The following is a 17677-nucleotide window of genomic DNA, read 5'->3' as shown; positions in this document are numbered from 1 at the left end:
GAAAACTACAAAACAAACTGTAACATTTGATCAAGTCGTTTTACAGCCTCTCCTGGTCATGGGAGGAAGCTTCCTGGCTCTTCCTATAACTTAAATTAGTGTTTAATTATCAGCATAGTTTAATTTGTAATTATACATAACATCGTACTTAATTACAAGTTATTACTCTCATTATTAATTAACTTCATGCATATTAACATGTAAAAGAATTTTCAAACTATCAAGTCAGGCTCTACTGACTTATGTCTTGTTTTCCTTGTTTCTCTTCTCTTGTTCTTCTCTCTTAAGCCGAGGGTCTTTCGGAAACAGTCGTCCTACCTTTCAAGGTGGGGGTTAGGTCTGCGTACACTCTACCCTCCCCAAATCCCACATGGTGGAACTATTCTGGGCTTGTTGTTGTGTTGTTGTTGCAAGTCAGGCTAAATAATAACTACATCACACAGATTAGTAACTTGAAAAATAAGTAGGTTACTAGTCGTTGTAACAAGTTAAAAATTTATCAATAGCAAAAATAATTTAGAAAAATTGCATCATCAATGTATATAAGTTAAATTTACATTTCTTTTACAATGATATTAGTGTGTAGAATTTAATATATATATATATATATATAAGTCTTTACTAAACGGCCGGCATGGAATTACAAATTAGCTATATATATAGTATTACTTCTCTCGTCAAAATGATATTTTAAGCCCTTAAATATATTGTCTCATATACTTCTCCACAATAACAAACGACAACATAGTCAGTGTAATTCCACAAGTGTAAAATATACGCAGAACTTTACCTTTGCGAGGTTTCCGACTCATATACCTCCCCATCTTCCATATAATTTCTTTCACTCAATATTCCAAAGTCAATGTATATGAGATCAAACAATATTGATGATATATATATATAATTAAGGTTGATTTAGTTAATGGAGTCGTCTAATCAAGATGATTACTCGTTAAACTCATCGATCGATCAAGAAGTTGACCAGCAAGAACAAGGACAAGAACAAGAGTACTACAATATGGGAGGTGTTGGCAGATCTTATGAGTGTGTTTTTTGCAAAGGAGGATTCAACACAGCTCAAGCTTTAGGTGGTCATATGAATATTCATAGGAAAGACAAATTATCCACCAGCAGGAACAAACCTAGTACTACTACTCACAATTTCCTCAGCTCCACTACTACTAATAAGCATGAAATCCACAACTTATCATCAGGTATACTCAGAGTCAGATCCAAGATTTAAATTTTAAAAATTTCAGATCCTGAATTATGAATTCTTTTGAAAAATATGTTTTCAAGGAAGTATTATTCAATTTATACAGTATTAGGGTTCCTCTCTCACACACACAAACATACAATTAGTAGTGAAGCTAGAAATTTTGCTAAGTACCAATTAAGATTTGATATATATATATATACCAAAATTTTAATTGGTAACAGTATACAATGCTTGATGATAAATGCTCATCATATGGTTACCTGATTTAAATAGATCTTTTCTCCTTACCTGAAAATGCAAACTTAAAGCTTCGTTAAAGTTAGCATCTATTAGCGATATACAATACCTGGGATAATAGGTAAATAATAATTTGGTGTAAGCTAAATAACCTTCAATGGAGCCTAGATTTCCTTCTCTGGTAATTATGAATCTTTCATCTGAAAGGTTAATGACTATAGGATAGATTATTCCTTCTTTGAAGGTTGATTTTACCATAATCTGTATTCCTCCTAGATGAACATAATTCATCTTGTTTCTTTTCCTTTTCGGATTTTTTCTTAAGATCTGATCGATCATGGATTTTGTTAAAAGATTATATTCAACTTATGTTTTTCAGTAGTCTGAGTGATTTCTATCACCTTTTTTACTTCTTGATACTCATGATAAGAGATTTCTAGCAAACGTTCTTTGCAATTTGTTGAATAAACTATCTTCTTTTCGAAGTTTGAATTTTAATCCTTGGATTTTTCTTAACATTTCTCCATTGAATGTTGCTTTTAGAGTATATCCTCACTGATCTTCTTCAGCTTCTATGACCTGAGTGGTCTCCAATTCTATATTCTCTATTTCTTGATTCATTCTTCTGAATCAATACTAGAATCAGAGAATTCTTCATAGATTTCTATATACTGTTGATAGAAGTTACTGACTCTAGATCTGAATAATACTAGGATCCCTAGGAGTTAAAACAATTTTTTCATGATTGTTATCCCATTTTTTTCAAGGGTTTTCACCATAGGAGTTTTGTAAATTTTCTTTTATTTTCTCAAGGTTGAGACATTTACAAGAATAATGTTTTGGTTTATTCAAAAATCTTTTGTTAAAAATTTCATTTTCTTTTTGTAAAACATAAGAATTATGCTTCCTTGGAATTTTTATAAAATGATTACATGGGGTTTTAAAACTAACTACGTATATTGTTTGATGATAATGTTGAAACTCTTTTGATAAAGCTGAAAAGATAAGATTCATTCTCTCATTATTCTTGTCGTTTGTGTTGACGATTGATGACGTAAATGCTTACGTCTTCATTATTGCTAGCTACATGTTGGCAATTATATCTCCGTTACAGCTGTATGTCACATGCTTTCGGTTATACTGTCAATGTCTTCATCATCACAAGACTTCTTGTGTTTGTGATTTAGGAATTTGCAAGCTAATTCCCAAGTTTCTTCTGTAGCTTCGAATCTGTGGGTGTCAAAGTCTAATATTTTTCTTTAAGAATAGCAGATTTGGATCGTCCTTTGGCAAGTAAGAGCCAATGAGTAATTTTTTTATATATATATATAATAAAAAATAATTTTTGACCTATATACATATTATAATTTTCAACGAAGGATATTGAATTGATACAATTTTATATGTGTGTGTATTTATAAGGGTGTTGTACCTTCTAACACTCTAGGTCAACCTTTGCAGTCAAAATTTAATAAGAATTCAATTAAATATACTATATCAAGGTATATTATATTTACGGAAGCAGATTGAGTTCAACCTTAAAAAGTTCATAGCACTTAACACTTTGTACTTTTGAAATTATGGTTCAGAATTAAGTATTTATTGAAATTTCCTTAATTATATAATTTTTTGCGTTTGCATATTTATATTTTTGAAAATACTTACTGATTCAGCTGAACCTGTTGTCTATAAGTTGCATTCACCCTCTTATTATATATATGGTCATCTAATTAAGTAAAAAATGATGAGTTCAATTGAACCCTTATAACACTGTAGCTCCGCCTTCATCTGCAGGTGCTAATCTTACATGTTACAATGTGGCAGAGGCCGCACAATCAAATTATGCAACATATTTTCCAGGATCTACATCCACAAATGGTCAGAATTTTTTGAATCAAAGTAGAATTAGTAGCTATAGCTCTAATGATGATGATGATGATCACAATATTCAATGCCTCAATTTATTTGGAAAGGGGATAGAGACTATGGAAAAGAAGAGTCAAGAAGATGATTTGGATTTGGAGCTTCGACTTGGCTATGATCCTTTGAAACAATAGTTCTATATATATACATTCAAAAGGGGATACTTTTTATTTATTTTTTCAATAATATTCTGGAACTGAGACAAGCTTAAATGGAACCACAAGGATTTATTTTTAGTTATTGTTGTAGTAATATTGTACAACTACGTATTGTTTTAGACTTTTAGTTATAACTTCTGAGAAAAAGCATCAATTTAATATTTTTATGGTGCTTTGTTGCATAAAATATCATTCTCTTTGGGTATGGAAATTGTTGTACAGGCAGAAATCTGAAGGTTCACATATAAAGCTGATTCATGTACTGGCCTGGTAAGTATTAGTATACTTTATATACTTTTAAATTTTGTCCTCAACACTTTAACCCTAATTTTCTTATGGTTATTAATTTTTTCTATATAGCTAGCAGTGATCATATATATATCATACTATTATGTTCTGTCTTAATGAGCCGAGGGTCTTTAAGAAACAGCTGTCCTACCTTGGTAGGAGTAAGATCTGCGTACACTTTATCCTCCCCAAACCCCACGTTGTGGAATTTCACTGGGTTGTTGTTGTTGTACTATTATGTTCTGTCTTAGCTTGCTTCTTTTTCTTTTTTTTTGCTTTAGTGTAAATGAATGTATATAAAGTTTAGATAGTGACAACTGACATGTGTAATTGTGTTCCATTAAGATCAGCTCTCCATAACTAATGACACTAATATTATACTTTTAGAGATGAAAGTGTATATATAGTTCTATTTATTTTATATATCTTCCACGTGAATTACGTTACATATTATAATGGGAAGGAAAAATTAAATATGAATTCAAGATTTAATCGATGATGTGTTTTTCGAGTTAAAAGCTCAAAGGGGACCAAACCATGAGGCCCAAAATGGACAATACCTTGAGAGTTAATTCTAGGTCATTGCATATATGATATTATTGAACCAATGCCACCTCTAGTACAATAGTGGGACAATCTCAACAAAGACGTTGATCTCTAAGGCTAGGTGAATACAACAATCCAGACATACTTGATGATAGTTGAACTCGATAAAGGAAATTTGTTGTAAAATTTATCTTAGACAAATATCTCATATCAGAATGAACAGAAAAAGTACTTAATAGGTCGTATAAGTTCAAGATTAATCAATTGCTAGGCACCTTTTTTGTTAAAAACTTGAGGGAATAAACTGTGAGACTACATTATTGAACTATATATATATTATATATAATAAGTGAATTTGGAGCAAGACATTTTCTTTTTCAAATATATAATATTGAACTATTATTCTTCGTACGTACGTGTTTTAAATATCCTATACTTGAATTAAAGTAATTAACTCCCCTGTTTCGATCATTATATAGATACTTTACAATCAAATCTTTAAAAATATGGTAACATTTGCCATGCCACTTTAATTAATTTGCCTTTGACTTGGTCGGGCTAGTGAATATTAAAAAAAGGAAATGTTCCCGTAGGTCTGCACTGATACTGACAAGTGACAACTAATAATGTTCATATCTATGAATAGGAAAGACACACATACGATTGACTTGACAAGAAGTCAAGCTATACATCTGACTTTTAAGCAATTACATAGTCAAAATTTTCATTAACAAATTCCAAATCAAAGAAAGTAAATGCAACAATTAGTAGATGCATATGTTTAAAGCAAAGTGATATGTCTACACATGATCGATGAGATAATGTATGTTGATCTATATTTTTATATAAAATACACACATTTACTATTGAACTTCCTAGACTTGTTCGCCTCTTTGTAGATGAGAATTTTCTATGTTGGAAGCATGATCGATGCAATAAATTATTTTGATCTACAACCACTTAAAGAAGCAAATTACCATGATTAGTTAAAAAGCTTATACTATGATACTACAAAATATGAAAAGGATATAACTAATTGGTAATTAGGTAAATAATTAATTTAGTCATATAAACGTTTATTGAGCACCAGTGGTCTAGTGGTAGAATAGTACCCTGCCACGGTACAGACCCGGGTTCGATTCCCGGCTGGTGCATAAAGTATTTTTTTCTTTTAATTTTTAATAACAAAGCCCAATAGGCCTACAGATTAATGGGCCTGTCTTGAATCAGTCCAACCCACTTGTTTCATCTAAATTATTTACAACTTCTTCATATTTTTAGTCAGGTGACCTAAAAAAATTATCCGTCAAGTCGTAATAGTTTGTAATTATTGCCCATATACACTCAATGTATGTACAATACGTATATGATGAATCACACGGATTATACACAAACTATATAGAAATGTATTAATTATATATTACATACTGATTTGTTGAGCTGCTATATTGTACAAAAAAAAATCACACAATTTATAGTAGTAGTAAAAGTTGTAGTAGTAGTAGTACTTTAACAAATGTAATGCCAAAAAGACCCATGTGTCCTTTTTATATCAAACTTATTTTAATGAGGAGACCATATATTATATTGCTTCTCTTCTTCTCGAAGGAATGAAGAGATTAAAAATAAGACGTTACTCCATATTTGACCCTCTAACTGTATAAAATAATTTAGCTTATCATATGGAAGTATTAGAAGTCAAATAAAGCTGTCGGTAAGTTTATCTCCACGTGTCATTAGCTATAAAAAGAGTAGTAGTACTCCCTTACTAAAAATAAATATTTTATTTTAGCTAATTAAGAAAATTTTATTATTTTTTAATATTGAATAATTATATTAAAAATAGCAGTCAAATTTAAAATTTCAAAATATCTTTGATTTAGTAAAAGTATATCTCTAATTAAAATTTTCTTAAAAAATCTATCAGATCAACATGAATCAACTAATATGAAATAGAGAAGTCATAATAATAAAATTTGAAAAGTATAATAAAAGAAAAAAAAAGCAGCAGTTCCCAGGTGCGGCGATCGGCGGGGAAAATAGTTAACAAATGAAGATGGACAAATTATTTATCTTCCTTTTAAAAAATTAAACGTAACCGTTCAATTATACAACATGACAAATAACTTAGGCCCCGCCACTCCTTAACTAAACATAAAATTGTAATATTTTTGAAAATAAATTTTAAAATACAACATTATTCGTCTGAATATTTTTACTCTTATAGCAATTATCGTTATAGAAAATATATAATATTATTATCGATCGAGAATAGTTATTATGAAGTTTGACTGTACATTAGCAAAGTTAGTAAACAAACAACAGAGAAGCGTTATACTAATGATAATTTAATTTCTTCATATATAATTAGAATTTTCGAGTTCTAAACCGAAAATAAACAATTTCGTTAATAGGAAATATATTTAAAAAGGATTTAATTTTCTTCTTCACTATTTGGAACTAATATATTAAGGGGTCGTTTGGTTTGAATACAAGTTATGATCGAATTAGTTATGTTGAATTTATTATGATGGGATAAGTTATAGTGAGATTATTTCTTAGAGTGTTTAGTTTGTTGTATTCAAAATAATATACATTGCATAAATTTTAAGAATAAGTTGTTTGTTTACAAAAATACCTTTCACTTTATTTAGTTTTTTATATTTTTTTTTTGCAAGCTTTAGTTATTCAATATTGAATCTTAAAATAAAACTTTCACCTTTTTACCTTAAATATTTTTATATGTGCATTTTCATGATGTCCGCATGTATTTAAAAATAAAACTTTCGTCTTATTTAATTTAAAATTTTTATTTTAAGTTTGTTAAAGTAAAAAAGAATTTATAAGAAATCAAAATATAAATAAATATAAGAATTAGTCAAATAAATTTGTAAATAAAAATTATATTATATAGTATAATTCTTAATAGAAAAAATATGAAAAATTATCATAAAAATAAGGAATAAATGTTGTTATATATGATATTAAAAATAATATAAATATATATGAATGTGAAAAGTAAGATATAAAAAATATTTAAAGAGATATCCAAAATTAGTGTATCATCCAAAAAAAGATATAACTTATTCCAATACTATTATTAATCACAAAATAAATCATCCCAAATTTATTGATTAAATACCAACTTAAGTATCATTATAATTTAATACTAAAATTATTTGATATTATCCTTCGAAATCAGACAAAACCTGAGAACTTAAAAAAAGCAATCATATATGTATATAGTAAGTACAAAAACGGAACAATATAAAAATGCACATTGTTGACTATGGCATAAGCCATTAATAATTGTCCCCTTAAAACCCTACACATAGACCTTACATGTCCCCTCTTTCACACTTATATAAATAAACTCTTTTTCCACTTTACATTTCATTTCTCCATCATTTCCTAGTGTACTCGTGCACCCCATTAATTTCCCTTTTTTCTATTATATTAGTAGTATTATTTTTTCTATCTAATTATTTTCACATCCTATTTGGCTATGGCAAGTAGTATTGGAGGGACAGGGTCACCATGTGGTGCATGCAAATTTCTAAGGAGAAAATGTGCTGTTGATTGTATATTTGCACCTTATTTTAGCTCAGAAGAAGGCCCTTCAAAATTTGCTGCAATTCATAAAGTGTTTGGAGCAAGTAATGTGTCTAAATTGTTGCATAATGTACCTATACATGATCGTTGTGATGCTGTTGTTACAATTTCTTATGAAGCACAAGCTAGGATTAAAGATCCTGTCTATGGTTGTGTTGCCAACATCTTTGCTTTACAACAACAGGTACTTTAATTACTTCTCTCAAACCCTAAGTCAATTCTATCATTTTTTTTCACGAATTTTACGTTCTAACTGTTTCTTTATTTCTATCTGATCAACTATAATCATCTATGCATTAAAATACAATTCGATCATTAATTGTTTCATTTTCCTTCCTAAACTATCACCGTCATTCTAACCGATAGTTAAATTATAAAATTAGAAAAAAAAAAGAATAATTTGAATGCGTTTTATACCATTATAATCTCTTCTTAATTAATTCTATATGTTGGCGCATGCGGTATAAAAGAATTTTTGCTATTATTATGTCGCCTAAAAGATGTAACATTAAAAACATAAGGAAATGGAATGAGTAACTTATTAGGAAGTAGCTTAATTAATTAACTTCACGCCTAAAAGATAACTATTGGTTAATATTTTATTTATAAAAAAAGTTGGGAATTAGTAATCTAGAAAATGAGTCAGCAAGTTAATTACATGCTATAATAAGTTAAAATATACTAATATACGCTAAAAACTGATCATACTGTAAAAGAATTTAACAACTAGTTCATATAGTTTGTTTTTATTTTTTTAGTTCATCTTGTTTGTTTATCATCTTAACTTCTGTGTATAGTTTGGAATTTATGTTTCCTTAGAAGTTAGAACCTTTGAAGCATGAAATGGAGCAAATGTAATTTGCAAATGAAATTAGATTAAATTTAACCAAATTCTTCTTAATGATTAATAAATGAGAATAAGGTAATTTTTATAATTGACTAGTTTTAATTATGGGCTATAATGCTCAACAGTAATTACACTCATGACAATAATAACAACAATCTAATTCCATAAATTAGATATGAACAAAATAAAAATTATTTTCGATAGATCTTCGATAACATTAAATGGCAATGTAGAAGATTTTTTAACCATCATTAATTACATCTTACTCCATGATACTAACACAAAATGCTCCAATGAGTCCTTTTTTTTAAAAAAATGTTGTGAAATTGATTTATTGTTTTTGGATATATTTGTCAGGTAGCATATTTAGAGTCTGAACTGATGCAAGTGAAAGGGAAGCTAGCTCAAAGCTTAATGAATTCAAACAATATTTGTTATAATCCTCAATGGATGTTGAACAATAATATGGCATCATCAAGTGGAGAAATGACAAGTTCATCCTTTCCAGCTAATTATCCAAATTATATTAATGTGAAATCCAACTCATCACCACAAAGTAGCTCATTGGAATCTGCTGATCATTATAGTGATGGGCATGTCATAATGAATATCCAAGACATACAAAGCCTAGACCATTTTTTGTATCAACCTTATAGTAGTACCTAGGAATCTAATTTGAGTGAACTTCAACCATTGGTTTTTTAGGGTATGGAAAAATTCAGTCCTTCTTCGATTTGATAGATAAAGTTATTCGATAATGATACTGTACTCGTAAGAAATAGTAGATGTTTAATGGAAAAGATATATTCAAGTTAGTCTGAATAGTAAAGTTAATTCGGTGGCATCATTTGTATTTGTATATAGACATTGGGGAGGGGGGGGGGGGGTGCAAGGCCAAAGCCTAAAACAGGCATTTTTCCACTTCAAAAGATTGACTCAAAATTAAATAAAAAATGTGAAAGTGTGGCCTAATAAAGTTCTGGTTTTTGCTTAAGATAATATCGACTATGAATTATGAGAAAGAAAATACACATGCTCAATATATCGACGATCCTTAAATTTAACAATAACTTTTATTTAAATTTCTGAATTACGATCTGTTTCATTGATTATCTCAACATAGAATGAAGTTTTTATAATTAGACACTTTTATATCATATTTTGAAAATTCTTTTATACATATTTCAAGCATCTGTTATGTAGAAAAGTTTATCACTTAGTATATGTAATCTTTTTTTAATTATATTCCCACTATTTCATATTAGTTGAATTTTTAAGGTAATGCACACATATTAAGAAAAGCATTCAAGGACAAAATTTGAATCATATTTTTCTCTATTACCCTTTTTTTAATCAACATCATAAAGATGATTAAATCTGAAATCATAAATACAAGTAGTCCTGATTGGAGTATAACTTTGTAAATAGTGCAGTTTACTCTTAGGAAATTACAAAACTTCATTAATGGAAAGGGTAAAATGGAAAAAGATTCAAACATTTTTCTTTATTTTTTAACAATTTAACTATTTTGAATAATGAAAAAATCCTCTAGAAATTCAGTTAATATGAAATAGAAGGAATACATATTGGCGTCAATTGGAATAGGCCTAGAGTTTTACATCTTACATTGAGTGTAATGTATATATATAATAAAAGGAGATAATATATTTTAAGTTTTTAAATAATTAACTTATATACCTAATGAGCACCCGAGAATACTAGTAACACTTTATGATGATGATTTTGAAGTCGAGCACACGTTAGAGTTGAGAAGTGTTTACTAAATCAAATTTTCCACAAATTAAAGGTGTGATTAATTAAGTAGAATATTAAGTACTATTTTACAACTTTAATATCCCATAATCATAAGCCCTTGTACTCGAATTCTCAGACAAAATGTCCCCTTGATGGACTGCAACTTTTGTAAAATGATGAACAAATTTAATTAGCTCTAGCTTTAGGTCAAACCAATTTCCCGTGCAACATGATTAAGGCTTTTTTTTTCCTACCAACGAAATTAAGTTTCTTAAACATGTTTGGAGATGATAAAGAGAGATTTCTAAAAGTTGTTTAGTATAGACTTCATTAATTAAAATTATTCTCTGTCTCTTTTTAATTGGTTTTTTATTTTTTTCACGCTCATGAAAATAATACTCCCTTCATTCACTTTTACATGTCACATCTGACTTAGCACACCCATTAAAAACCAATTATGACATGGTCATTTACCACATTATCCCTATTAATTGATATTTAGTATTAGGTCTTGAGTGTTTTTTGAAAAATAAGTAATTAATACTAAGTTAAAACATGAATAAATAAATTCTCTTTTATTGATATGTTAAAAGTGAAATAAAAATAAAAATTTATTTTTTAAAATAATAGACAAATAAAAATAAACTAAAGAAATAAATACTAGTGGTAGTTTTACTAAACTTACCCCTATTTAATAAAAGTAAGTGATTTTTTTTTCTCTGTCCTAAATCTCAAAGTAAATTATATTGGGACGCTCAAAAACGTAGGAAGGAGGAAGTAAGAAAAAAACAATTATTCCTTGAAGCCATTTGTCTCCCTGTTGATTAGATTTCAAGTTCTAGAAGGCAACGTCTTTTTTGTTTTGTTTTTTATTTGGTGTTCGAAATCCGTGAAGCTCCGATTAAATTCAGATCGTGCACTGCAGCGTTCATTCGGAAGTGACGCTTCCAACAAAAAAAATTCATACCCAGGGCTCAAACCCAAGATCTCTGATTAAGGGTGAAACAGACTCACAACTGTATCACAATCTATGTTGGTAGACGGCAAGGTCTTATTAAACAACTTTAGGTAAGCCATTGGTAGTCATTTACTCCCTCCGTCTATTTTTACTTATCCAATATATTAAATATAGTTGTCCAACTTTATTTTTCCAGTGTAGAAAACCAAGAATAATTTATCATTTTGTATTTATTTTACCCTTGTTATTAAATATTATTTATTTTTTAATATTTAAATGACTTATAATTAATAGAAATATTATTTTTTAAAAATATTTTGAGTCAAACATAGATAAATAAAAATAATTTCATGAAAGCGAATTAAAGGAGGGAGATAAATTTGTCTATTAGCCGTCTACCTTAGAAGAGAAAAAAGGCTACGACTTTATCATCCAGTTGGTCTTGCACTCTTGCAGTACAAGACAAAAAAGTAACATGCATATTCAATGTTCAAAAAATCATGGTATAAACGAGTTCGTTTAATTGATGAGATAAAAGATAATAATTTTGAAATATCCTCGATTATGAACAAATATCAAACCAAGACATAAAATTTCATAGCTATTGCAAACATTAAAAGAATTAAAGTTGAAAAATATATGAGAGAAATATTAAACAAGTAACATATCTGCAATGGTATAAGAAAAGAAAAATTCAAAAAAATTCATTAGCTTGTCAAATTATAGCTGTTGGTCGTTTGTGACTATATTATTTTCAAGAAATACATAGCTTGATTGCCTTTTGGTTATATGTTTGTAATAGCAGTACAAGTTCTAAGGAAAATCAAGAAGATATAGTTGAAAAATACTGGAATATTTCCTGGTATTATGGTATCACCAATCGAACCAAGACTCTAATAAAAAAAAAAGAAATTATAAGCTCAAAATTACATCAATTCTCATCTTTGAGGACAATGTAAATGTTTTACCTGTAAAGCTACTAACGAGGCCAATATGGGACCAGCTAGCTACCTCCCACAAGCCGTGGAATAATGAGATCAGTATTTTACACAAAAAGAGCAAATATTTGAAATGTATTATCGGATAACAGCTTCATCAGTTGAACCAGGCAAACCTTTAAGAACATCCCTCAATGCATAATAATGGCTATCACACTTGTGGTCAGAAATTAAGTTATTAGAAAGCAGTATCCTCTGAAAATGCTCCCCCGAGTGTCTCTTCCAAAGTGTGAAACATTCGGCACTGTTACCTTCGTTTCTCGTGTTTACATTCCTCTTCAAAATATAAAGAGTTCCGGGCACAAACAACTCAGCATCACCTTCCTGTCTCACAAGAGATGATGTATTGCCTTTGGAGTTGGAGGTATTTGTAACACGTGGAACCGTAGACTCTGTACAAGTGATATTGACATCTGAGTATGTTTAAAATATGAAGCAAGGATGTCTAGAATCACATTTGTGAGTCTAATTGAAATGTAGAATTAGTAAAAGCCATTCCAATGCTCATGAACATACCAGAGTGCTTAGTTTGCCCTCGTAATTTAGCATAATCAGCAAGTCTCCGAGCTACATCTTGCACAGAAGATACGACCTGCTTTGCATTTGTAAACAAGTCTACAACACCTCTCCAGTCTTCCTTCTGAAGAACACTCACCCTAGACAAGATAAAGAGGGGGAAAAAAGGTTAGCGAATGTGATCTCCCTGGAATCATCTATTCATTTTTATACTTTTTCCTTCCATATCTCTTCAGTTACATACATTAAAATGCTTATTTTTAATCTATGTGAACTCAACCCCCAAAAATCCTACAGGTGGTACAAGATGAAACCCAACAAAGAGGAAAAGAGAAAGAAGAAACAGAACTTGTGATTTCAACACACAGCAAAGCTAGGTCTCGAAGTCTCTCTGCACTTACCCCAGAGCATTTCGCCGATTACTACACCCTTCGTTGTGCCTTTTTTCCCCTTTTTACTCTTTGTAGCAGAGCATTCTCATTGTCATTCTCATTCTCTATCTAGCTTATAATACTATATAAGATTCATGTTACCTCCCTATGGTTTTAAGAACTTCCGGTATTGGCTGGTAACATCACATGTGGCTTTTGAAACCATGCAAGCTACATCTTACAAACTTACATCATTGACTATAATTTCAACTGACGAAATCACTATTGCTCCTTCATTCCATTTCCTAGCCTCCTTCACTTCCTTAACAAGATCTGCCAATTCATGTTCTATTGACTTAGGCTGGTAGAATTCACCTCAGAAGCAATATCAGAATCAATGGACAATGGGACAATTGTGTGCCAATTTGAACTTCTAAAAGGTAAGGATAATAATAATTCACAATTAACATCATGTAACATACTGAACTACTTGACTCACACAACACCCCCACAAAGCACTAAAAAGAAAAAAGAAGAAAAGCTACTGCATTAGAGTGCTTCATGTAATATTCTGGACAAGGTTACACTGAACAAGAGAGTAAAATTCTGGAGTAGCGAAGAAGACAAAGATTATGTGGAAACTAAAGATCTTTCATCTTCATTAGAGTGCTTCATTAGCTTACCTCCTCAAATGACAAGCATCAAGATTGATCGACTCATTTCAACTTGTAAGTTTTGTATATTCCTTGTGTTAGGAGATGTAAGCAAGAAAGGGGTTGTAAGGGGTGGGAAACGGCAAAACACCATTTTGCAGCTCTATCAATTGTTACTCGTAATATGCCCTTAATAAAAAGTCATTCTGACTTTCATTTATTGTAGCAACTAGCAAGAAACAGTTGATTCTAGAATTTTTTAATTACAAGTACTGAAAGGAAAGAGAGAAGAAATAGCAACAAGAATGAGATACTGAAATATAGCCTATTAATTGCATGATATGCAAGTACATTTATATGCAATCTAGGGCCACAGAATCAAGTTTAATATAACACAAGCAGAATAACTGAGAGGAACCTAGGACCATCCTTAACATTTCATTTGCTTACCAGTTAGTTTGAAGAATTTCATTCCTAAGCCTTGTGAGGGAGGGGATACTTAACCTTGGAATTATATCATCCTACATCACAAAACATAGTGGAATCCAGCAGTCAATCAGTATGTGCTTCAATAAGAACCTAGCTGGAAAAACATAGTAAAGTTGATGAAAACAAACATCTGAGAAAAATATTCCGCTATTGATTCGTTATTAAAATATCTTAAGAAGGAAAAAACAAAAACAAAATGGACTGTATGGATCGGTTACTGACCTGCATTACCACTGTTGAGACATATTCAGAGCAACTTTCGGCAAGTTCTCTAGAAACACATGGCGGCGTAGCATATCCAACTGCTGAAACAATATCTGGACTAAAACCAAGTTCTCGGGACGACATATTTCGAAGCATGATAGCCAGCAACGAAGCTGTTGCCCCTCCAAGGGAATGACCAACAAGCCTTAACCTAAATCCCTGTGGATGAATTAGTCATGCTGAATGGGGATATAAAAGAGGTTTACATACACATGAAAACTAGTCCGAGATTTTTATTTTTTGTTTTTCTTTCCTCCTTGTTGAGTCAGTGTAAAGAAAACAAATTGCAAATGAAAAGATGTCCACCTTGTGTTTCTCAAGGCAGTTCCTAATGGTGCCCATCTCGTGAGTAAGGAACCAACGAGCAGCCTCAGAAGTTCCAAAGTGAGTGGAGTAACCCTCGAGCGTGATCTCTTCATGACTTGAAGAAACAATGTCAGTTATGAGATCATATACTGTATGAGTTCCACGAATTCCAAGAATTACAAGTTTTTTCCGCTTGTCAATTCCTATATAATATCCAGGCCTCAACACACTGGAATTTTTTATGAATTTGACAACATTACTTTCCCGGAGCATACAATTCCTTGCAAGTGCGGTAGTGCAATCTTTATAAGCACCCTTAGCCAGTTCAGTGTGGTAGATGAGATCTTGAACCTAATCAGAAAGGCTCATCTTATTAGAGTCACAAATAGCAATAGGAAAAAGTTAAATTTTGAGAAGGCCGGCTTAGTCAGAATCCAAACACTTATAATATAAGGTTCTGGTATTTACTATCAAATCAGAGTATATCTGTTCACCCTTAACATCCTCAATAGGACTGGTGGATGCTTGCTGAAGATATATGAGATATAGGCCTATGGTAAGATCAGTGAGACTCCAATCCTGAAGTCCCAATTTACTACGTTGAATGCTGGCAAATATCTCTGCAAGAGATTTATTGGTCGGTGGAAGTTTGTCTCCATTTCCATTTCCTGCAAAGAATTAAATCAGCCTTCACAACTGGAGCTAGTTTTGGTAAGACGCAAAAGCGTTGCCACCTAAACTTGAGATTGAATTTGGATTAGAGTAAAGATTTCAACCACTGACTTGAAATCTATCCTGAACTTTTGAATCTTTCTTCAGATTATCAATATGAATGACTCCCCCCACCCCCTCAAATCACCAATGTGTGATAATGATTTTTAAGAAGGGTCTGCATATCAGCAGATTCGAGAATCAAAGATCTCTTTGACTGGTTTTCAGAACTTAAAGCAAGATGTGAATTCATTTTAATCAACCATTCATGCCAACTTGATTGAATCCATTTGTTTTAGATCGATAAATACAATTGCAACCACAGTGTGAAAAATGACAGATGAGTCCTAAACATCCTATACGTAGTCATTAGGAGGTCAAACAACAAGTAGAAACCACAGCAAAAATTGCTCTATATAAAATATTTACAAGAACGAACAAGTTGAGGAATGTCCTAATTCATTATAAATGTCACAAATATGATATTAGCGTTTCGTCCTCTGCAACATGACATTGTTCTGTAGGTCCAAACTCTCGAAGCTACTATATGAATGAAGCATCATAGAGAAACATTGATGCCTTGAAACAATGGAGGTTAAACGAACCTGTTGACAAAGCCCATCTGCAAAGTTGGACCGCAGGTTCAATAGCTTTAGAGAGCCAAGCAAGCTCTAATTTCCACTTATTATCATGAAAATCATCATTGTCAAGATCATATTTACTGCGCCCTGGACCATGGCTTATGCTCTTTTCTTCGGGCTTATGACCATCTGTGTTTGAACCATTTGATTGACACCGGGTGAGAATGTTGTAGACAAATCTCTGGTTGGAGACACGTTTCCTTGAGATACCACTACTGAAACCTGCCAGACAGAATTACAATTATCTTGACAATGATTTGAAAGATTAGATATTCTAAATGAAAAGAACAAACAACAAAATACCAACAGATTATTTATCCAGCACATATAACAAGTTTTCGCTACATTAACCTTCACACTTACCCGCAAGTCTCCCGATTCAACTGTATACATACTAAGTTATACCTCATAAGTGTCATTTTCTGTTTCTAAGAATGAAAAAAAAAAAGAATAAGTATCTAATTGTCAAAATATTTGCTTTGGACCATGGATTTTATTCTTATGCATAACAGTACAAATGTCAATCTTTCTCCCCAATTCTTTTTTTGTTGTTGACAAGGGTACCCCAGTCTATCAGAAACAGCCTCTCTACTTTGTAGAAGTAAGGTTCACATATACACTACCCTCCCCAGATCCCACCTGTGTGATTAGTGGGTATGTTGTTGTTGTTTGGTACTCGCAGCAGCTATCCTTTGGGTACAAATGGTAAACCTGATCCTGTGCAATAGCTCCCAATCCACACAGAAGAGGAAAATCGCACTAGGCAGCTCGACCTAGAAGGCCGACCCCCTACTGTCTTTCTTCCCCAATTCTTTTATCAGACCTCTATCCCCGTAGGTAGTATCAGATATGTGAACCCTACATAACCATTTATCTATATTTGGGAGTCTGGCATTCAGCCATCGGAGATAACAGAATTCAGAAAATTGATTAGATGTTAGGTTTAGGAGAGGAGAGAATGCAGAGAGCTAAACCCAAAGAAAAAGAAAAACGTAAGGGGGTAGTTAGACTGACCTATATTGTTGAGAAAACGCTTGAGAGATCGATTAGCCATCAAAACTGAAGAAAACGAAGATAGCTTACTACTCAACAATCCAACTTTGCAACCAAAATACTGTGGAGTTTCGCCGCTGCGATGGTCAAAATTGGTACGCACAAGAAACTAATAGAATGGGCATTATGGTC

The 17677-nt window shown here is 31.3% G+C and overlaps 3 protein-coding genes and 1 non-coding gene across 4 annotated transcripts; 3 read left to right on the top strand and 1 right to left on the bottom strand.

The window, feature by feature from the left end:
- The first annotated feature begins 922 nt into the window (after positions 1 to 922).
- On the top strand, positions 923 to 3513 carry LOC129900221 (zinc finger protein 10-like). Its single transcript, XM_055975146.1, has 2 exons — positions 923 to 1214; positions 3251 to 3513. The coding sequence occupies exons 1-2, from the start codon at positions 923 to 925 to the stop codon at positions 3511 to 3513; spliced, it is 555 nt and encodes a 184-aa protein (XP_055831121.1).
- Positions 3514 to 5454: 1941 nt separating this feature from the next.
- TRNAG-GCC (transfer RNA glycine (anticodon GCC)) lies at positions 5455 to 5525 on the top strand. Its single transcript has one exon. It is a non-coding gene; the product is annotated as a tRNA-Gly (tRNA).
- A 2320-nt stretch (positions 5526 to 7845) lies between these two features.
- Positions 7846 to 9513, top strand: LOC129901180 (LOB domain-containing protein 16-like). Its single transcript, XM_055976302.1, has 2 exons — positions 7846 to 8167; positions 9188 to 9513. The coding sequence occupies exons 1-2, from the start codon at positions 7877 to 7879 to the stop codon at positions 9494 to 9496; spliced, it is 600 nt and encodes a 199-aa protein (XP_055832277.1). The 5' UTR covers positions 7846 to 7876; the 3' UTR covers positions 9497 to 9513.
- A 2930-nt stretch (positions 9514 to 12443) lies between these two features.
- Positions 12444 to 17677, bottom strand: LOC129900950 (uncharacterized). The gene is made up of 8 exons (XM_055976040.1): positions 17507 to 17677; positions 16457 to 16714; positions 15609 to 15808; positions 15141 to 15491; positions 14793 to 14993; positions 14532 to 14602; positions 13058 to 13197; positions 12444 to 12933 (listed from the first exon to the last, which is right to left on the bottom strand). Exons 1-8 carry the CDS (start codon positions 17544 to 17546, stop codon positions 12620 to 12622), a joined length of 1575 nt encoding a protein of 524 aa, XP_055832015.1. The 5' UTR covers positions 17547 to 17677; the 3' UTR covers positions 12444 to 12619.

This window comes from Solanum dulcamara, chromosome 8, assembly GCF_947179165.1.
Source record: "Solanum dulcamara chromosome 8, daSolDulc1.2, whole genome shotgun sequence".
Classification (NCBI taxonomy): domain Eukaryota; kingdom Viridiplantae; phylum Streptophyta; class Magnoliopsida; order Solanales; family Solanaceae; genus Solanum; species Solanum dulcamara.
This window is presented reverse-complemented; position numbering and strand designations above follow the sequence as displayed.